Genomic DNA, 17,748 nt, shown 5'->3' on the forward strand with positions numbered 1-17,748 from the left:
AAGGCCGAGCCGCGCTCCGGCAGCCGCGTTGACGGCGCTGGAAATGCCCAAGGCCGAGCCGCGCTCCGGCAGCCGCGCTGGCGGCGCTGGAAATGCCCAAGGCCGAGCCGCGCTCCGGCAGCCACGTTGATGGCGCTGGAAATGCCCAAGGCCGACCCGCGCTCCGGCAGCCGCGTTGATGGCGCTGGAAATGCCCAAGGCCGAGCCGCGCTCCGGCAGCCGCGTTGATGGCGCTGGAAATGCCCAAGGCCGAGCCGCGCTCCGGCAGCCGCGTTGATGGCGCTGGAAATGCCCAAGGCCGAGCCGCGCTCCGACAGCCGCGCTGGCCGCGCTGGAAATGCCCAAGGCCGAGCCGCGCTCCGGCAGCCGCGCTGGCGGCGCTGGAAATGCCCAAGGCCGAGCCGCGCTCCGGCAGCCACGTTGATGGCGCTGGAAATGCCCAAGGCCGAGCCGCGCTCCGGCAGCCGCGTTGATGGCGCTGGAAATGCCCAAGGCCGAGCCGCGCTCCGGCAGCCGCGTTGATGGCGCAGGAAATGCCCAAGGCCGAGCCGCGCTCCGGCAGCCGCGTTGATGGCGCAGGAAATGCCCAAGGCCGAGCCGCGCTCCGGCAGCCGTGCTGGCGGCGCTGGAAATGCCCAAGGCCGAGCCGCGCTCCGGCAGCCGCGTTGATGGCGCTGGAAATGCCCAAGGCCGAGCCGCGCTCCGGCAGCCGCGCTGGCGGCGCTGGAAATGCCCAAGGCCGAGCCGCGCTCCGGCAGCCACGTTGATGGCGCTGGAAATGCCCAAGGCCGAGCCGCGCTCCGGCAGCCGCGTTGATGGCGCTGGAAATGCCCAAGGCCGAGCCGCGCTCCGGCAGCCGCGTTGATGGCGCAGGAAATGCCCAAGGCCGAGCCGCGCTCCGGCAGCCGCGTTGATGGCGCAGGAAATGCCCAAGGCCGAGCCGCGCTCCGGCAGCCGCGTTGATGGCGCAGGAAATGCCCAAGGCCGAGCCGCGCTCCGGCAGCCGTGCTGGCGGCGCTGGAAATGCCCAAGGCCGAGCCGCGCTCCGGCAGCCGCGTTGATGGCGCTGGAAATGCCCAAGGCCGAGCCGCGCTCCGGCAGCCGCGCTGGCGGCGCTGGAAATGCCCAAGGCCGAGCCGCGCTCTGGCAGCCGCGCTGGCGGCGCTGGAAATGCCCAAGGCCGAGCCGCGCTCCGGCAGCCGTGCTGGCGGCGCTGGAAATGCCCAAGGCCGAGCCGCGCTCTGGCAGCCGCGTTGATGGCGCTGGAAATGCCCGTGTCCTGCGAGTCACGGGCTGCCCGGCTCTTCCGCCTCTGCGGCTGATCCAGCAAGGCAGGAGGCACGCACAGGCCCGGGCCACTCCAACCTACCTTTTCCCTACCTGTATGGCCTGTTGCTGAACATACAGCGTGAAACACGGCTAGACTGCCTTTTTTTTTTTCTTCTCCCCTTTTTCGGCCCTTACCCTTGCAGGAGTTAAAAAATAAGGCTGTAGCGTCCTCATAACTCGCCTTTTCACGCAATCGTGCAGGTTCTTCAAAAAGCGTCTCTGTTGCCTTCCCCAGGCACATGAACTTCGAACAAACCGAAGCGCACCCAGAAGTAACGACAGGAAAGGGAGTTTCTCTCAGCACATGCCGAGGGCAGGGCAGGGCAGGGCAGGGAAGGGGAGGAGAGGGGAGGAGGCGGCCGGGGCACTTCCCAGCCGCGCTCGCTCCAGGAAACGCCTTTCTGTCCCGCCAGGGCCTGGCGGGGCCGCCGCCGCCTTCCCCTTTACTTCTCCGCCGCCCTTTCTCTTTCGCTTTCCCGTAGCGCGGAAGCTGGGCGGCGGGAGCGCGGCCATGGACAACGGGGGCGTCTACAACGAGACCACGGAGCCGCAGAACAAGGCGCCGCGCCGCCGCTGCCCCTGCACCCTGCGCCACCTGCGCCGCTGGCCGCAGCGCGCGGCCAAGGCGCTCCAGGCGGTGAGTCGGTCCCCCCGAGCCGCCCCGGGCACCCCCTTCCCTTCCCTTCCCTTCCCTTCCCTTCCCTTCCCTTCCCTTCCCGCCGGCCGTTGGCGCCGCGCGCGCCGGTTGAGCCCCCGCGTCGCGGGGCAGGAAACCCCGCGTCAGTCACGGCCGGTCCTGAGGGGCGGCGGCGGCGCCGCGCGCGGGGCGGGTGCCCGGTGCCCGTTGCCCCTTCCCGCCTCCTCGCTCGTGACTCCGCGGTGTCCCGTGGGCGCCCCTGTTGGCCGCTAAGGGCGGTTCTGGGTCGCTTCCGTGGGTCGAAGGAAGACCTCGCCTGACGAGGAAGCCTAACTTCAAAGCTGCAGCAGGGAAAGCCCGTATCTGCTGTGGTGTACTGAGCTTCATGCAGTTAAAACCAATGTGGAAGAACGAATTTAGAGTATCGTAAATTCAGTGAGTGCCACTTGTTTTGTGATGGAGGTGGAACATGTTTTGCTCCCTTTCTGTCATTTATAGCTACAGGAACAGGTGCTAAAGTCTGATGGCCGTGTGACCAAGGTTAAGGACTGCCATGCAGGGCAGTTCTGCTGCTTGGTGCTAGCGTAGTTTAAACTAACCAACAATTTCACAGTTTCTTCCAAGGGTTGCACTGGATGAAAACGAAGTGGAAACCTTTGGTTGAACCTTGGCATAGGGCTTAGGCCAAATTTGGAAGGGTTTAGCTGGGTCCTCAGAGCCAAACCTAGCTCCCCATGGCCCTGACAGCCCCTTTGCTGTGCTCTTCCATGCTAAACTTTGCACATGCAAATGTGGAAGAAATCTGGGCAGATGCCTGCTATGTTGGTGCGTACCGGTTAAGGTGTGATGTTTCCACTCGGCTCCTGGGTGCCCGGTCCAGGCGCGGGGCTGCAGACAGGGATATGTGAGGAGCGTTGCCCAGAAGAGCTCAAAGGGAGCTAGTGAAACCCACACAAACCAGCGCGAGTCAGTTGCACATTTTCCAGTCAGCAAAGCAGCTTTTTTGGTCAGATGTCTTATGCTTGCAAGGAATCATAGGTGGTTTCCAATCCTTCCTTGTTGCTCTTGTTGCTGCAAAAAAAAATATATATGCATACATATTTTTTTAAAACTTTGTTTTGTACAGTCAAAAACTTCAACCAAAAACTGCAGAATTAAGTGCTGGTAAAGGTAACACTGATAATGCCAAGAATAATGTTTTCTAAAAGGGTTTTAAAAAATCACACCCAAGAATGCTTCAAACAAATATAGAGCCTCTTACTTTTTCTGCTACAGATTGTTAAAATAAGATTGGTTCAATATTGCTCCCAAATATTTAATCTATGTAAGTAGTTTCACTGTCTAAAATACACCATTGCATAGGCAAATGTGCTGATGTACTGACATCTTTGATTGCTTACCTGAATAGAAGCCTTGGTACCCAGTAAATGTTGTCATTTTGGGAAAGATTTTTTTTTTTTTTTAATTCTCAGTGATGGTGATAGCTGTTACCATGTCTGGTAATTAAAATGCTGCCTTAGGATTAAAATAGTGATTATTAGCTATTATTATGACTGCACACTAACAATCACCTGTCCAGACACTTGTGCTAAACAGGCGCTTGCACTCAGAATATCGTTAGTGTCCTCATTATAGAGGTGGTCAAATATATTCTAAAATACTTTGAAACCAGCTGCAGAAAACTATTTTCCAGACCTTAGAAATGCCTTTTTTGTTTCCTAATGATTAGTAATGGTGTGTACTGTAATATTTCCCATCTTTTCAAAACTTTTTAGTATAATGAAAACTTAACGGCCAAAAGGACATCAAGAGATATGCTTATTGCATGGGACTCCAGGTTGGTCTACGTAGGTGAAATTTTTACAACTGTGATTGACTCAAATTCCGCATAAAGAGGAAGGCAGTGAGTATTGTGCCAAGGTTTGGGTGGGAATCACCGCAGTAGTGGCAGCCTCTGCATGTGCTGCTGGGTGGAAGAGCGACCAGAGGAAACTGCTGCTGCTTCGTGCAAGTGCCCAGAGGCTGCATGGAGCCCCGGAGCGGTGCTGCTGCGTGAGGCTGCAGCTCCTGGTGGGAAAGTTCTTGGGAAAGCGAATAAAACAACTGGACTCTCCTGGCTGTGCCTAGGAAGGCCGGGGAATTTATCCTGCCCCCAGCAATAGAGTGTTATTGAAATGCAAGTGAGTAATTCCAGAGTGACAGTAACCTTCTGGCTAATACTAGGAAAAACTTCTTACTGTTGCATACATGTACAAACTGAAGTTAGGAACTGCTCTTTTAGCAGGGGTTAAATGATGCTTTTTTGTGGTAGGACAAGAGAGTGATACCCTGGGCCAGATGTGACACAGAAAATGATGGGACACCGCTGCAATCAAATATCCTGAAATAAGGAAAACTCGCCACTTTTAAAAATCGGAAATTTGGAGTTGAAAATAATCCTTGGGCCTTCATTATAGCAACTGAACTAGGTGTGAGGGTTCCTGATAAATGCAGCTCTGTGAGAAAAAGGAAGTACGCTGAGACCTGACCCTAACATTTCAGTTTCTCAGGTCATGTGTTCTCTCCCCTTTGGGGTTCCTGCCTACTTTATATGGTTGCCTATTCAAAGCATGATGTTTCTAGGGGCCCTTCTGAGAGCTGGCTTAGTGGGGGAAGTTGCAGTGCTAATTGGCTTTTCTTATTTACATTGCCAGAAAAGTGAAACCAAAGGCTTGCCATTTCCAAGAGTGAGACCCAGACAGGGCATCCACAGTTCCTTTTATGAGCCAGTAACTGGAAAATGACTGTTTGGAATGCTAGAGTTTGACATTTAAAAGTTATTTTTGTTGACCTTTTTATTGCGTATGTATGCTTATTAAAAATGGGATCATTATCCTTATGTCATTCTTGATTGTACGACCAAATCTGATTCCCACTAATTTTGTTTGGTATTGCTTTAATTTGGTGAACTCTTTACTACAAGGATCTATAGGACAAAGAAAACAAGCAAAGTGGCCAAGATGAGAGAGCATTTAAATAAAGCTCAGCTTTCACATTCCATAAAACATCAGAAGAAACATCAGCAGACTTGTAGCACTTACGTAGGAATTTGTTGGCATCCTTTCTTCACAAGATACTGCTGCGGGAAGGGGAATAGAAGCTTCTGCATAGATCAAACGCTGTCTGACCTGGTATAAACGTAAAACTTCCTTCTGCCTTGGTTCCTAGAAATGCAGCCAAGCGGCTTCTGTTAGTGAGTCATAGGGCCAATTGCTGGGTGCTTATCTGCTTTCTGTGAAGCTTAGCCAGGGGGGTGACAGCAGCAGTAGCTCTCAGGGTGGTAGATTGGATCAGTATCTTTAGGGATTGCGGGTGGTGACGCTTCTTTTTAAGATTAAATCAAGATTAAATGCAATTGTAGTATGGCACAGAACGGTGCAGGGTTCTTAGACTGAGGGTTTTTCTTACAGCTGCCTTCCTTAGCGTTAATAGCGGAGATGTCTCTTTGTGAAGGTACTAAAGACTCGCTCTAACTTGGCACGTTATCTGTTTGCAGCTTTTCTCCCTGCTGGCGGTTATTTGCGAGGAGGTTGTGGAGAACCCCCTGAGGTGCGGCGGCCTTTACTTCTTTGAGTTCACGAGCTGCAGCGCGCTGCTGCTGAGCCTCCTGGCCCTCTGCCTGTACTGCACGGCTGCGTACGAACGGTTTGGGAAGGAAAACGTGGAGAGAGTGGTAAGCAGAGAAAAATAAAAACAACATTTTTTAAGCTTAAAAACAAACTTTTTAAACAAACTGTTTGAAGTAGGTGCATAAAGACTACTGTGGAATTAAAAGGCTATGCAGAAAGCATGTTTTTTCTTTAGTGTTTAAAGTGTACGTTGAGGTTCTTTACAGTTATTTGCTAAATATCATGTAAACTATATGTTATACCTATTTATTATATTACACGATAATGTAATAAATAACAGCCCCTTCAACTTTAAGGGTTCATTTTATATTAGAAACTTTCAAATTTGTCATGTTGGTTACTGTGAGACATGATGCATTTAAGCTGGGGCATTGAATCAGGAAACTAACTGGTCTCTACTGGAAACAGCAGACATTTTTTCCCTGCTAGGGGATGCATTTTCTTTGGCACGGTTAAGTTTCATACAGCCTCTTCAGAGCATCCTGCTGTACTGCACAGACCACAACATTTTTACAGTTGAATTGTAGTGTCTGCCCTTCTGGGACTGAGGCTTTTTTGCAGTAAGTTGTTTTCTTTGCTGTGACAAATTTCATATAACCTCATGTTATGAAAGAGCCTCTTTCCCCCCTCTTCGTGACAAAAGAAACAAAAGAGGGCTAATTTTAAAAATACTCTTTTTGTTTTCTTCCTATCCCGGGAAGAGGATTTTTTTCCTTCCTTTCCAAGATTGTACTGGGGGAAGGGTAGGAGCAGAGGGAGAACCACAGTTCAGGTTTCGTAAAATGTGAGGAAATATTTCTTGTATTTCGACGGAAACAGATTATTTCATTTAAAAAGACAAACTATTGCTACAAACATAATATAAATAATGTGGAGTCAATTTTGATACTAATGTTTTAATCACTGATGTTAATGATGTGGGCAGAGACATATGAGAAACAGATATCCATTTCTATGTCCCCTGCCCATAAAGGCAGAGGAGCTAATAGCCCATCACATTCAGTGTTTTAGAAACTTCCTGAAGGACTCTCTGGCTCAGGACCTGCAGTGTAGCTAATAGCATTACTGATATCCATTTTTCTAGAGTATTTTTGACTCCCTTTGTATTTTGGATTACTGCTGTGTTCTGTGGCAGTGAATCCACAAAGTGGAACTGGCGTTGGCTTGCCCTCTGATGGTTTCAGTAGAGAGTCTTTGTCACGGAGCGAGACAGCGATTTTTTCTTCGTACTCCTCTTTTCCATGGCTTTATTGATTTTACAGCTATCTTGTCATGGTCTCATCTACAGCTACTTCAAGTTGAAGAATCACACTAATCGCATACAAGAGCTGTGTTGTATATGCATGCTCCTCTGTTGCTTTTCTGCAAACTGGGATTTCCTTCATTTTTAACATAACTAGATGATACGAACATTCACTTGTGCTTTCTTTATAAATACTGTGCAAGATCTCTCTCTTGGCCTTTAAGTCTCTGTATATTCGTGTCGTGAGCTGGTGCTAACTAGACCACTGTGATCTTGTTGGTATGAATCAAACCTCTTACTATTGTGTGCAAGGTTTTAGGACTTGTGTGAAAGACTTTAGCACAAACTAACACTGCTCTTAGTAACCATTTTGCATATCTAAAAATATGTATGTATACATATATACACACACAAGTCTGTACACACATAAAAGCAAGTAAGCATGTAAGAGAGAGAACACAGCCTGCTGCCATCACGATACCTGGAATTTGCCTGTTTACAATATCTGTTTTTCTAGTACATAAAGCCTACATCCTCTTTGATACTAACCATACCCATTATAGTTCATGCTTTTATATTTCCAGGCCATTTCCAGTGGTGGCACTAAGCTGATCTGTGGAGCTAGCAAGAGTATTGCACTTGGGAGCCTTGTGCGTGTCCCTTCCTGCCTCTCTGCCGAGCAAGCAGTAGGGTTTTAACGTGAAGGGACACGTAAGGGAGTGCAGGAAGACATTTCAGCGAGCACATTAATTTGCAGGTTTCTTTTTTCCCAAATGCTTTTCAACTAGAGTGAGGCTAAGACTATAGACCTGAGCCTGAATTAGACTGTGAAACAAGTTGGATGGAATGAGCACAATATTTAAAAGGGCAGAAAAAGGGGCGTATGTAATACAGACTCCTTCACATGGTTGATATGTTGCGTGTTGTTTGGTATGTAAACTGATTGATTGATTGATTTTTAAAAAGTTTCCAAGTACACATGCCCTGGCAGATTAACATGGCTGCTGTTATGATATTTCTTCTTTTCAGGTAGTATAGTACAATTCTTTGACACATTCTTTTTATATTTGCAGAATTTTTATGCTATGCCATGCATAGGTGGCATATTTCTGTTAGCTTCAGTAGTGTTTGCTGCAACCAGCTCTGGATCTCATTTAGAAAATGCTGCATGTGTAAGTATAAAAATTGTATCATTTACTGTGGATTTATCTTGTTTCTTAACTCCTGTTCCCTTTAAACATCACATCTGCCTCTGCAGGCAAGAAACTAGGCACAAAATTCAGTGTGTCTCCTAGGCTGGGATGTTTCAGGAGCAATTAGCTATTTCAGAGTTTCTAGATGTTTCAGATCTTCTAGAAACCTCCCTGAGGAAATCGAAAGAGCAGGTACCCCTGGCTGCTGCTGGAAAGCCCAGTGTGTTGAAAAAGCAGCTCTGCTTGCCTCTTTCTGAGAAGGCTGAGGGGCTCAGGGCTGAAGAGCTGCTGTGGAATGCATAATTCCTCCTTTTTGTGGCATTTCTTAAATGATCTTGGAATTGTGAATGTATCAGTTTGAAATTTGACATTATTCTTGAATGAAAAAGGATGAGGTTTTCATTTTTTTTCCTGGAGTTGGAAAAATTATTCCATACTTCTTTATTATCTTTTTAAATTTTTTTTCCAAGTTAAACTAATATTTCTAATGTTAGTGGCTGGTCAGGCTATATTGTAAGATTCACATTTGATTGAAAGAATGAGAAGTGTAAAAACTCTTGAATAAATGCACTACAATTAAAATTTCTGACCTGTTTCTAACTTAAATGGAACCACCAATTTAAGGATGATTGGAAACTTAATATATGGGAGTTATTAACTTCCATAGAAGTGTTTGAATGCCATTGATGTTTACAGATTTTACATCACGTGTTTCTTTCTCTTTCACAGGCATTTGGATTTCTTGCAAGTATTGCATTTTTAGCAGAAGGGGTTATGAATTATTTGGATAAACAGAAACAAGCCACTGAAAGTCGTTCTGAAAATCCTGCCCACATTCAGACTGTCACAGAAAGTCAGCCACTGAATAAGTAAAGCTAAACTTGGCGGTTATTTTTCTCATCAAGCAAACTAAAAAGAGGTTTCTGTGCACTGTAAATAACTTACTCTCTCTTTTCCTTCTAATCAATTTTGTAGGCATTGCTCACAAGTTTTGATCGATCTTTCGGTCTAGCAATGGTGTTTTGGCATCATGTTCTATATAATTCTGGAGGTAACTGGTCCTGCTTAATAACTGCCCAAGCGTATCTGCCAGGTATATGCCCTGGCATATACTAAAAAAAAAAAAAATGTCTAATTAATTACAATAATTTAAGGGCAAGAGTGTGCTGATTTGATTTTCAGTAAGGATCATTATTAAAAGGTAATTTATGGTGTATAAATTCAGAGTTATGTTCTAAAGAGATTTTCTATACAAATGGACCAGATACTTCTGTTACTAATTATAAATTGTATTTTTTTTTACACACTGATCAAACTATGAATGTAAAAGGGGTACCTAGTTACAGCCTCACAAGAAATACTGATCCTTCCATAAGGGTTTTTGTTTTGCTTTTACTATTCGGTACAGTTCTGTCCATGGAGCTCAGTTTAATGAAATGATGAGTATTGGGTTTTTATGGGGAATAGTTTAATGCTGTATTAGAGAGACAGCTCTGCATCCTGTGGTTGCCGATGTTTAAAATTGTGCTCCAGAATCTCCTTTCAAATTGTTTCAAAAGCAACCAAAGCTGCGAAGGTTCAAGGACAAATAGCTGCAAGAATTAACCTAAAAAGTAGCACTTGGAAATACCATGGGCAGAACACAGCAGCACGTCAGTACTGCCTGCCAAATGCAAGGTTGGGGGTGAAGACCAGCTGCAGTTGCCTTAGCGCACTTCACGGGGAGTTTTGCCAGAGGGCTCAAAAATTCTACCACTTTTTTTTTTGCCAATGGATATGCCGCTGGTTTGAGCCTTCCTGCTCCTGGCTAGCTCAGCTGGGGAGCTGATGAATAACGTGTGATTCCGTGAGTCAGCGCTAGCGCTCCTGTGTCACTGACCTGTCTGCAGAGCAACGGGCTGCAAGAGCTGCAACTTGCCCAGCAAGCAATGGGGCCGCAGCTTGTGGTGGCCGCAGAAGTGGCCAAGAGACGTTTCTTTCAGGTGTCCCAGGGAGAAACGAAACCTCTCGACTTCGCTTGGAGGGAAGCAGACAAGCAGCACGACTGCCGCAGAGCAGGGGCTGTTCCTACGTGCCAGCACAAATGAGAAAAATCTGATGAAGCAAAACCAGGTCCTGCCCGAGTTCCTGTGACATCTGCCTTGTCTTCCAGGTGTTAGCTCCAGTTCTCTAGTGCCCTAGTGCAAGAGATCACCAGTCGTGTAACCTGAGGTGGCAGCACGGAGACTAAGCCCCGCAGGAGCTGGCCGAGCGTTGCTGTCTTTGGAACGGGATGAGGAAGCTGTGAGACGAAGCACCGTACAGGAAGGTCAGAGTCTGTTCAGTTGTGCCGCTTTCCGGTGAACGTGACACTGCTCGTTGGTGGCGTTTCCTCTCTGTGCTCCGAGACCTTAATCCCAACACTACACTTTGCCTGGGGATCTGAGGCATCGAGTGGAAGCTGCAGGTTGGTTTCAGAGCCATCCATAAAATACTTGCTTCCCTTCAGGGAATTTCCTGCTTTGTGAAGAAGAAACCTCTTCTTTGGACTGTTGTGTTCTCATATTTATTTGTGTCTATTTGCATTAAAACGTGATATTGATCTGGTTGTACAAAGCTTGCTGTAACTTTCTCTCAAAAGCAGGTAGGTAGAGGTACGTTTTGTTTACAAGCAAGGTTGCTGGTGATATGAACTATCCAAAGTGAAAAACCTCTGTCACAGCTATAGCTTCTTCCTTTTGGGTTTGTGTCCATGCCTGTGATTAACATTTTCAGATTTTTTTTCCCTGCTTACATCCCAGGATACTACTGGACTTGTGTTCGTATCAAAATGACCATAGGCTCTAAGGCTTGATACATAGTTAAAGCTGTAGGTATAATGTAACGATAAGACTGTGCTGCTGATATTTATTAAGCAATGCAGCGTGAAGGCAGGGCTTTACCCTCAGTTACCTTTTCCGTCAAACTTCGATTTTTCTCATCTTGAAAATACATGAGCGTTACAGTTCTCTGCCGTTTTCCTGTAGGTTTCGCCCTGCCCAAGTGCTGTTTTCGGTTTTCATGCCTACATCACGGGTGTTGCAAGGGATCTGTCCCGTCCTCTCCACCTTTCCTCCTGTGCGCTATGGCCTGCTGACGCTGCACCGGTGAGGAGAGCGCAGTGCAGCTCGAGCTGCAACGTGTTACTGGTGTGAGGGCCTCCCTGGCCCCTCTCGGATGGCTCCTTAGCGCTCCTCAGGTTGTTCCTTCCCAGTCTCTGGCTGTGCTGCCCAGTGCCGCTGTAGCTGTTACAAGCAGTTGTGTCCCGCGTGGTGGCCAGTGGGCGCAGAGGCAGCAGTGGAGGGACCGCCCTGCCGCTCCGCAGGCTCCTGCCTGCTCTCCCGAGAGGCCTCTCACCCTTCCGAGCCGGGTGCTGAGTGTCCCGCTCTCCATTACGCCGATGCCGGAGGATGCGGTGGGAGCTGGATGAAGGACCTGGCTCTGCAGGAGCTCTGCACATGTCACGGGCGTCTCCTGTCCCTCCCGGGCTGTCACCAAAGAGGCTCCCCAGCCTGCACGAGCGCAGGCTGCTTTGCTTAAACCTGCTGTTTCCAACGCTGAAGCTACCTGGGCTGGGTGGCACCGAGGTGGCTTAGGTGCTCCCTCCGGAGAGCGCTGGGGGCTCCAGCAGTGATGAGCAACCCCCTCCTCAGTTTCCCCTTTGCTTTCTCCTCTCTCAAGTGAGCACTGCGCTGCGTGAAACACAAGTGAAGCCCGTGGCTGGGCTGTTTGTTTCCCGCTGGGAAAACCCGCACGTGCCTCGTGCACATCGCGGAGGCTGTTCCGTGTTCTCCGTTCAGCCCATGTTACTGTTACAGTCGTGATTTTTCTCCCTTGGGGCTCAAATGTGTAAAGGGATTGTGCCTTGCTGCTTTTAGTCTGTTCTTGAAAATTGCAGGGGAGAGTTAAAGTCTGTTACAATTCAGTCCTACCCGTCCACCCTCTACCTCAAAAATGCAGTGATTTTTATCCCACACAATTCCCAGAGCTCTGCACAAGATGGTTATGCACAACAGCCATCGTGGCAATCCCAGTTCTGTTCAAATTGGTGCAATAAAAACCGCGCATTCTGCAGTGAAGGGGAATATTTAGTGCGATTTTTTGAAAGGTTGTGTAATATTGTGAAAACAAATCAAGATACTAGTAAGTGCCTTTACGATGGAGATTAATCTTTGTTTCAGCTCACTGCTGTAAGTGTATCGCAGATACCTAGATAGTACTGAACAGCGTAAAGTTTAATGCCACTTCACCTGTGAGACTTTTAAGTGACTTATATTGATTACTGAATGAGATTGCTAATACAATGGTTAGATATTGTAAAATTTTTATGTAGTCCCGTAGCCAATGTTGCGTTGACTTTTCAGTAAAAGCACTCCAAAATGCTTAAATATTTTTCCATTCTAAACCTGTGGTCTTTTTAATGTATGATGCTTTTCTGGTCTTATGAGGTTTCTAAAATATTTTGTAATCATTTTTCTTAAATAAAACATTAGTAAGTAACTCCAGAGTGTTTCTCATCTCTGCTGCTTCCGATCTGTTCTCACGCTGCCGCTCTCCTGGCACACAGCGCAGGAAATAACCTCACTCCGTGTTCCCGGTGTGCAGGAAGGAGCTCGCATCATTGTGCTCAGCCTGGTGCAGGGCAGTGGGCTCCACCTGGGAGCCCTGCACAGCTGGAAGTTTCCCCGAGGAAAGGTCCAGCCAGGGCAGTATTGCTGCATCCCACAGGGTTCAACCTGACTAGTCTGTAACAGGCTTTATGGCTACTACGGTCTCTACTAACTGTGACAAGGGTCATTCACGTGCTGGTTTCCTACTCTCTGGGCTATTGGAATTGAAAAAAATAAGATAGATGAAGTGCCAGACTGAAAAACAAGATAAATAAAGTGTCAGACCTGTTAGAGGAAGGAGCACAAACCAGAAGATGGTGTCAAGAGGAAATAATTTCATCTCGAGTTGAAAAATGTAGACAACCAAGTTACTCGGTTGAGGGGGAGCCACGGGGTCCTTCAGAAATCTTTGTTCACCAGGGAGGCGGGAAGGAAGATAAACCCACGTGTTCTCTGCCCAGGTCGCCTTTTTGTGGAATAATCCAGCAAGTTGCTTACTGCTTGCTGGTCTTCTGCCTGCGTGGTCCCATATGTTACAGTTTGTGAGGCAGAAAATAAAGGCACTTTTTTCATAGTCTGTGCAGAAATTGGAATGACATGGTTTACTTTTATCTATCTGCATCGAAACATCAAAGGTGAAAGTCTCCCTTTCCACTTATCTCTGGCAACTTTATGAAATTTTAAGTTATTGAGTTAAGTTAATGATGAGCTAAAAAAGGCCTCTAGTGTTTTAAAATACTGCCATAGAAGGGATGTGTGTGGTGGATTTACAGAGCGTGGGTGAATGCGGGGTGGATGGCAGCGCGGGGAGCGCAGCTGCGGTGCTGTCGCTGCGAGCAGGGTCACTGCGAGCCCCCGCTGGGGCAGGGCAATCCAGGGAGCTGCTGTCCCTGCTCCCGTGGGGACCCCGGGAATCGTGAGGCTGCAGGGAGAGGTCTGCCCGCGAGAGGGCAAAGGACCTGCCTGGGGAGAGGCTCCCTCTCCCAGCCACGCACGCGCTGGGGCTGCAGCCCCGCTCTGCTCCTGCACAGCTGTGCCTTGATGTGTGTTCAGCGACCTGGTTGCCATCAGCTGCGCATTTCTCAGAGCGTAGCCGGCAGCGGCTGTGACAACAGCAGATCAGCATTGTCTCAGGGAGGTACTTTGCCCTTCCAGATTGCTTATGTAAAGGTTTGTGGGGCTTGTTTTCTGGTTGATATTTTTCTAATTTTATTTTATATCTAGGCAGACGATATTGTAACTCTCCTTTACTACAAAGCCAAGCTCCTGACAAGTACTGCAGCTCTGAAGATTTTGTGGTTTCAGCTGCCAGGCTGTAGCTTGTGGGTAGGGACAGGCAGTACCCAGATGGCCAGATTCCGTGTAAGCCAAAGGAGAGAAGCCCAATGGCCAAAGTGCAAGTGATTTGTGCTGGGAAGGGGCTCCAAACAGAAACGCTGGCAAAGGCTGCAGTGACGAATGCCAGACAGGCCTTCTTGCACACTCTGACAGCCAGGGTGTCCTGAGCACTCACTCACTTTAGTTCTTGTGACTTCTTATCTCTTGGCCAAGTATTAGAACAGGACTAGGAAGATAAATGGCTGTGGCTGTTTGGAAGCTGTCAAGCACTGGGGTGAGGGCCGGAGCATCCACAGAGGTGACAGCAGAAGCGCTCGTCGGCATCGCGGCTCCCGGGCGGCCCAGGGGGACAGCACGGGGCGAACGCCCACCCGGGCTCTGCTGCCGGGCGCCTGGTGAGCTGCGTGGGAGCCGGTCGGGCTAAGTGCTTAGCCCTTAGCTGTTGATGTTCATGTTGTTGAAGTTCTGCTTGTTGAGGTTCTGCCTCCCATTCCCGTTTCTCTAATCTGTGTTGAACTTCACCATGGGCACATTTTATACCTGGTGCTGGTTCTCGAAACAGCCAGGATGGGGTGGCCTATCGGAGCATGCACCACACAACACTGAAAACAACTGTCAAGTCAACACAAGCAGCCTTTTCTTTTACAAATGAATGAAATGCTGTCCTTGACTTGTTGCGGGTTTTTAATCATAAACTCTTGTTTCTGGCAGCTGTGCATCTCCTTTGAGGGTAACAAGGACATAATTACCCCGTTCTTGTGCACCACAACCTGCTGCACAGGAGGTTATCAATGGAGCCCTTTGCTGTAACAGCCACAGCTGCAGCGCTGTGCCCGTGTTTGGCTGGGGTTCACAAACAAGGCAGGGGCAGCTCATTAAGTTTTATGCCAGGCGTGATTTACTGATGCAGAAGCCAGGGCAGCCCGTGGCGGGTGGCTTCTTGCATGCCTGGGACTCTCGTAGCAGCAGAGCTGCCGGCGGGGAGGGCCCGCGCGCAGAGCAGCCTGTGCTGCCGCACCTGGGACGCAGGGCAACGCAGTGGGCGCTTGGGCTCATCCCATGCAAATCTCCCTCGAGACACTTGCTGATTTCCCCCCAGGGAACCGCGTTTGCTCAGTTCGGACAGTAAAACCACATGCAGGATGAACATTGGCTCCAGTGTCCTGGTCTGCCTTTGTGTGCCTGAGGGTGAGCTGCCTCTAAGCCTGTACCTGCTATTTTGTTTTCCCAGCATTTCCAGGGCCCTGCCCTAATTCCTCCTGTGCTGAGAGGGCTGCTGGGCTGGTGGAGCTCTTCCTGCGCAAGCACAATCATGCAAGGAAAAAGCAACGGTTTCAGACATGCTTAACTTAGAAAGGACTCTGCATGTGTTGCTTTCTCCTGCAGGGAGCAATGCCCCGCCAGCCTGCTCCTAACTCAGCCTCCCACGGCACCTATGCACGGCCCTGCTCCGAAAGCCGGGCGGCTCTGGGGTGGCCCCTCACTCAGCCCCAGAAACCTGCAGGTGCTTCCTCAGCCGCTGCTCTGGCTCTGCGCACAGGGCAGCCAGCCGGGGAGGGCACAGCGTTACCGCCGCAGCCCTCACCAAGCCTGACGTGCAGGGATAACTCTTGGAGCAGCAGGTTGCTCCTCTACTTTGCACTGCTCCCACAGTGCCCCGTCGCACCTAAGTGCAGCGGGCCGGATGCTGCTCCTTGGCTGCTGCCGGAGGTGGCAGTTCCTCCATCTGCAGCGGGCGCTGCTGGTGCTCTGGGGCTGCAGGCGGCTAAAGGGCTCGACAGCCCATGTTTGCACGCGGGCTGCTGCAACAGTGAGCTCTTTATCAAAAATGAGCCCTAGTGAGTTAGCTCTAAGGCTCGAGTAACTTAACTCGGTTCAAGCCAGGATACACACAAAAAAAAGGCATTTAAATTGAATTCCTCTTATCTACTGCCTAGCTGGCAGCAGAGGCTGCCCATTGCACGGCACTTGCCCACAGGTCTCCCCTGGGAGCGGGCCTGCCCTTGCCTGGTGAGGACCTGCTCTCAGAAACACTCCTCACGGGCTCCTTTCCGCAGAGCCACAGCTCAGTGGCCCGCAACGAGCGCGCGCTCCGGGGAAGCGCTGCCAACACCAGCCCCACGGAGCGCTGCTCCTCGCTCGGGACGCGCCGTGGGCTTCCCGCTGCGGCCGCCTCCGAGCCGCCCTGCCCGGCCTTGTGCGCACACGGCCGGGGCCGCCTCCTCATGAGGCAGCAACCTCGCGGCTAAGGGACACGGCCGCCCTGCGCCCCCACCCCCCGCGGCCTCGGCTGCCCCACACCAGCCTTTCAAAGTCAGGCTTGACCGCGTTAAGCCAGAACACCGCCAAAGACTCGGGGACCTACATTTTATGTGTACGTGAAACTAAAAACCTCACTCTTGAGGCAGGAAACCCCTTGGTGCTATAAGCACCTTTCGAGTTTCCTACCTGCTGGAAGCGCTGTCCCAGGCACGGCCAGGCTGCTTCCATTTCACCGTGACAGCGGCTTCAGCAGGAGCTTGGCAGGATGCAAGCCGTGGGCGACCGTTCACCTCCCCACCTGCACAGCGATTTTTTCCCTAAGCCTTTTTAGGGGGGAAGAACCCAGTCCTTTGTGTTTCATATTGTACAAAATGCAGCCATTCCAGAGCAGCTGAAGAGTTGTCACATAACCTGCAGTGTCTTCATCCAGCAGTGTGGTCCTCAACCCTTTCAGAGCCATCCTTCCTCTCTTCTGTAATAGTTTCATTTCCCCTTCTCACCTTCCTTGTTTCTACCTGCACAAACACTGTTACCCACTCTCTGCCTCATCTCAAATCCCCATAGATCAAACATCAGTTTTTCGTGCAGTATGAAACTACTCCTTTTCTTCCCCCAAAATTTGTATTTTGGGTTTCAGCAAAAAAAAAAAAAAAAAAAAAAAAAAAAAAAAAAAAACACTCCAAACTGCACCTGTGTTGGCTTAAAGAAAACACTACACCTGTCTCAGAGGATGGACAAATTTTGGATGCCGTAGTCAGAGACCAGCACATCCACATACAGCACAGGGAGGGGGAACACACATGGAAAAACACTGGTTTAGTAAGAGGGAGAAAAAAAAAAGGAAAAAGAAAAAGAAGCAAGGGAGCAATCTTATTCTCACAGTCGTTACATCATCCCAATAACAAACATAGTTTATTTTTAAGAAATACCTGGAACTCAATATTCAACAAAGTCCCAGACAGATGGCGCTTTCCAAATGAGGCCGGCACTAAAGAAAACTCAGATCACTTTTGCAGGCAGAACGGCATGAGTGCGGTGCCACAGCGCCTGACAGACAGGGTTGTCATTCAAACACCCTTGGTAAAGCTGGTGATAACAGCAAAACTCCGCTGTTCCTGGCAGGCATGTTTCACAGGGAGGATATGGGGGAAGTGAGGAACCTATGCCAGCAGAAATGTCACTTTTCCAGCCTGAAAACATCCTGCAATATGAGCATCTGATGAGTCTCTGGACCCAGCACTGTCGTAAGAGCTGCAGACGTGCCTTAGCCCTGTGTCTTTGGCACAAACTGAAAGGGGACCCTGTCACTTACTTCTCTTGATCCACTATTTACAAGCACACTTGCAGCAAAGCAGATTCTTTGGCTGATCACAGAGCGCCATCCAGGAAATCTTTGGCTGTTGGACAGCATGAAATTCCCCTAATGTTCTTTTCTCAGGGTGGCGTGGGA

At 49.3% G+C, this 17,748-nt stretch overlaps 1 protein-coding gene across 1 annotated transcript; it reads left to right on the forward strand.

Moving 5' to 3' along the window:
• The first annotated feature begins 1,762 nt into the window (after nt 1–1,762).
• Nucleotides 1,763–9,057, forward strand: CMTM6 (CKLF like MARVEL transmembrane domain containing 6). The gene is made up of 4 exons (XM_088521053.1): nt 1,763–1,966; nt 5,502–5,678; nt 7,951–8,049; nt 8,800–9,057. The coding sequence occupies exons 1-4, from the start codon at nt 1,841–1,843 to the stop codon at nt 8,941–8,943; spliced, it is 546 nt and encodes a 181-aa protein (XP_088377179.1). The 5' UTR covers nt 1,763–1,840; the 3' UTR covers nt 8,944–9,057.
• Nucleotides 9,058–17,748: the final 8,691 nt, after the last annotated feature.

Source organism: Tinamus guttatus, unplaced genomic scaffold (genome assembly GCF_059628265.1).
Source record: "Tinamus guttatus ecotype Peru unplaced genomic scaffold, ASM5962826v1 Tinamus_guttatus_pri_ptg000115l, whole genome shotgun sequence".
NCBI lineage: Eukaryota > Metazoa > Chordata > Aves > Tinamiformes > Tinamidae > Tinamus > Tinamus guttatus.

Excerpts from the sequence above, each read along its gene's own strand:
- CMTM6 (XM_088521053.1), top strand. The coding sequence starts at position 1,841 with ATGGACAACGGGGGCGTCTACAACGAGACCACGGAGCCGCAGAACAAG. Across the intron at positions 5,679-7,950 it reads AGGAAAACGTGGAGAGAGTG|AATTTTTATGCTATGCCATG; the intron begins GTAAGCAGAGAA and ends TTATATTTGCAG. Across the intron at positions 8,050-8,799 it reads ATTTAGAAAATGCTGCATGT|GCATTTGGATTTCTTGCAAG; the intron begins GTAAGTATAAAA and ends TCTCTTTCACAG.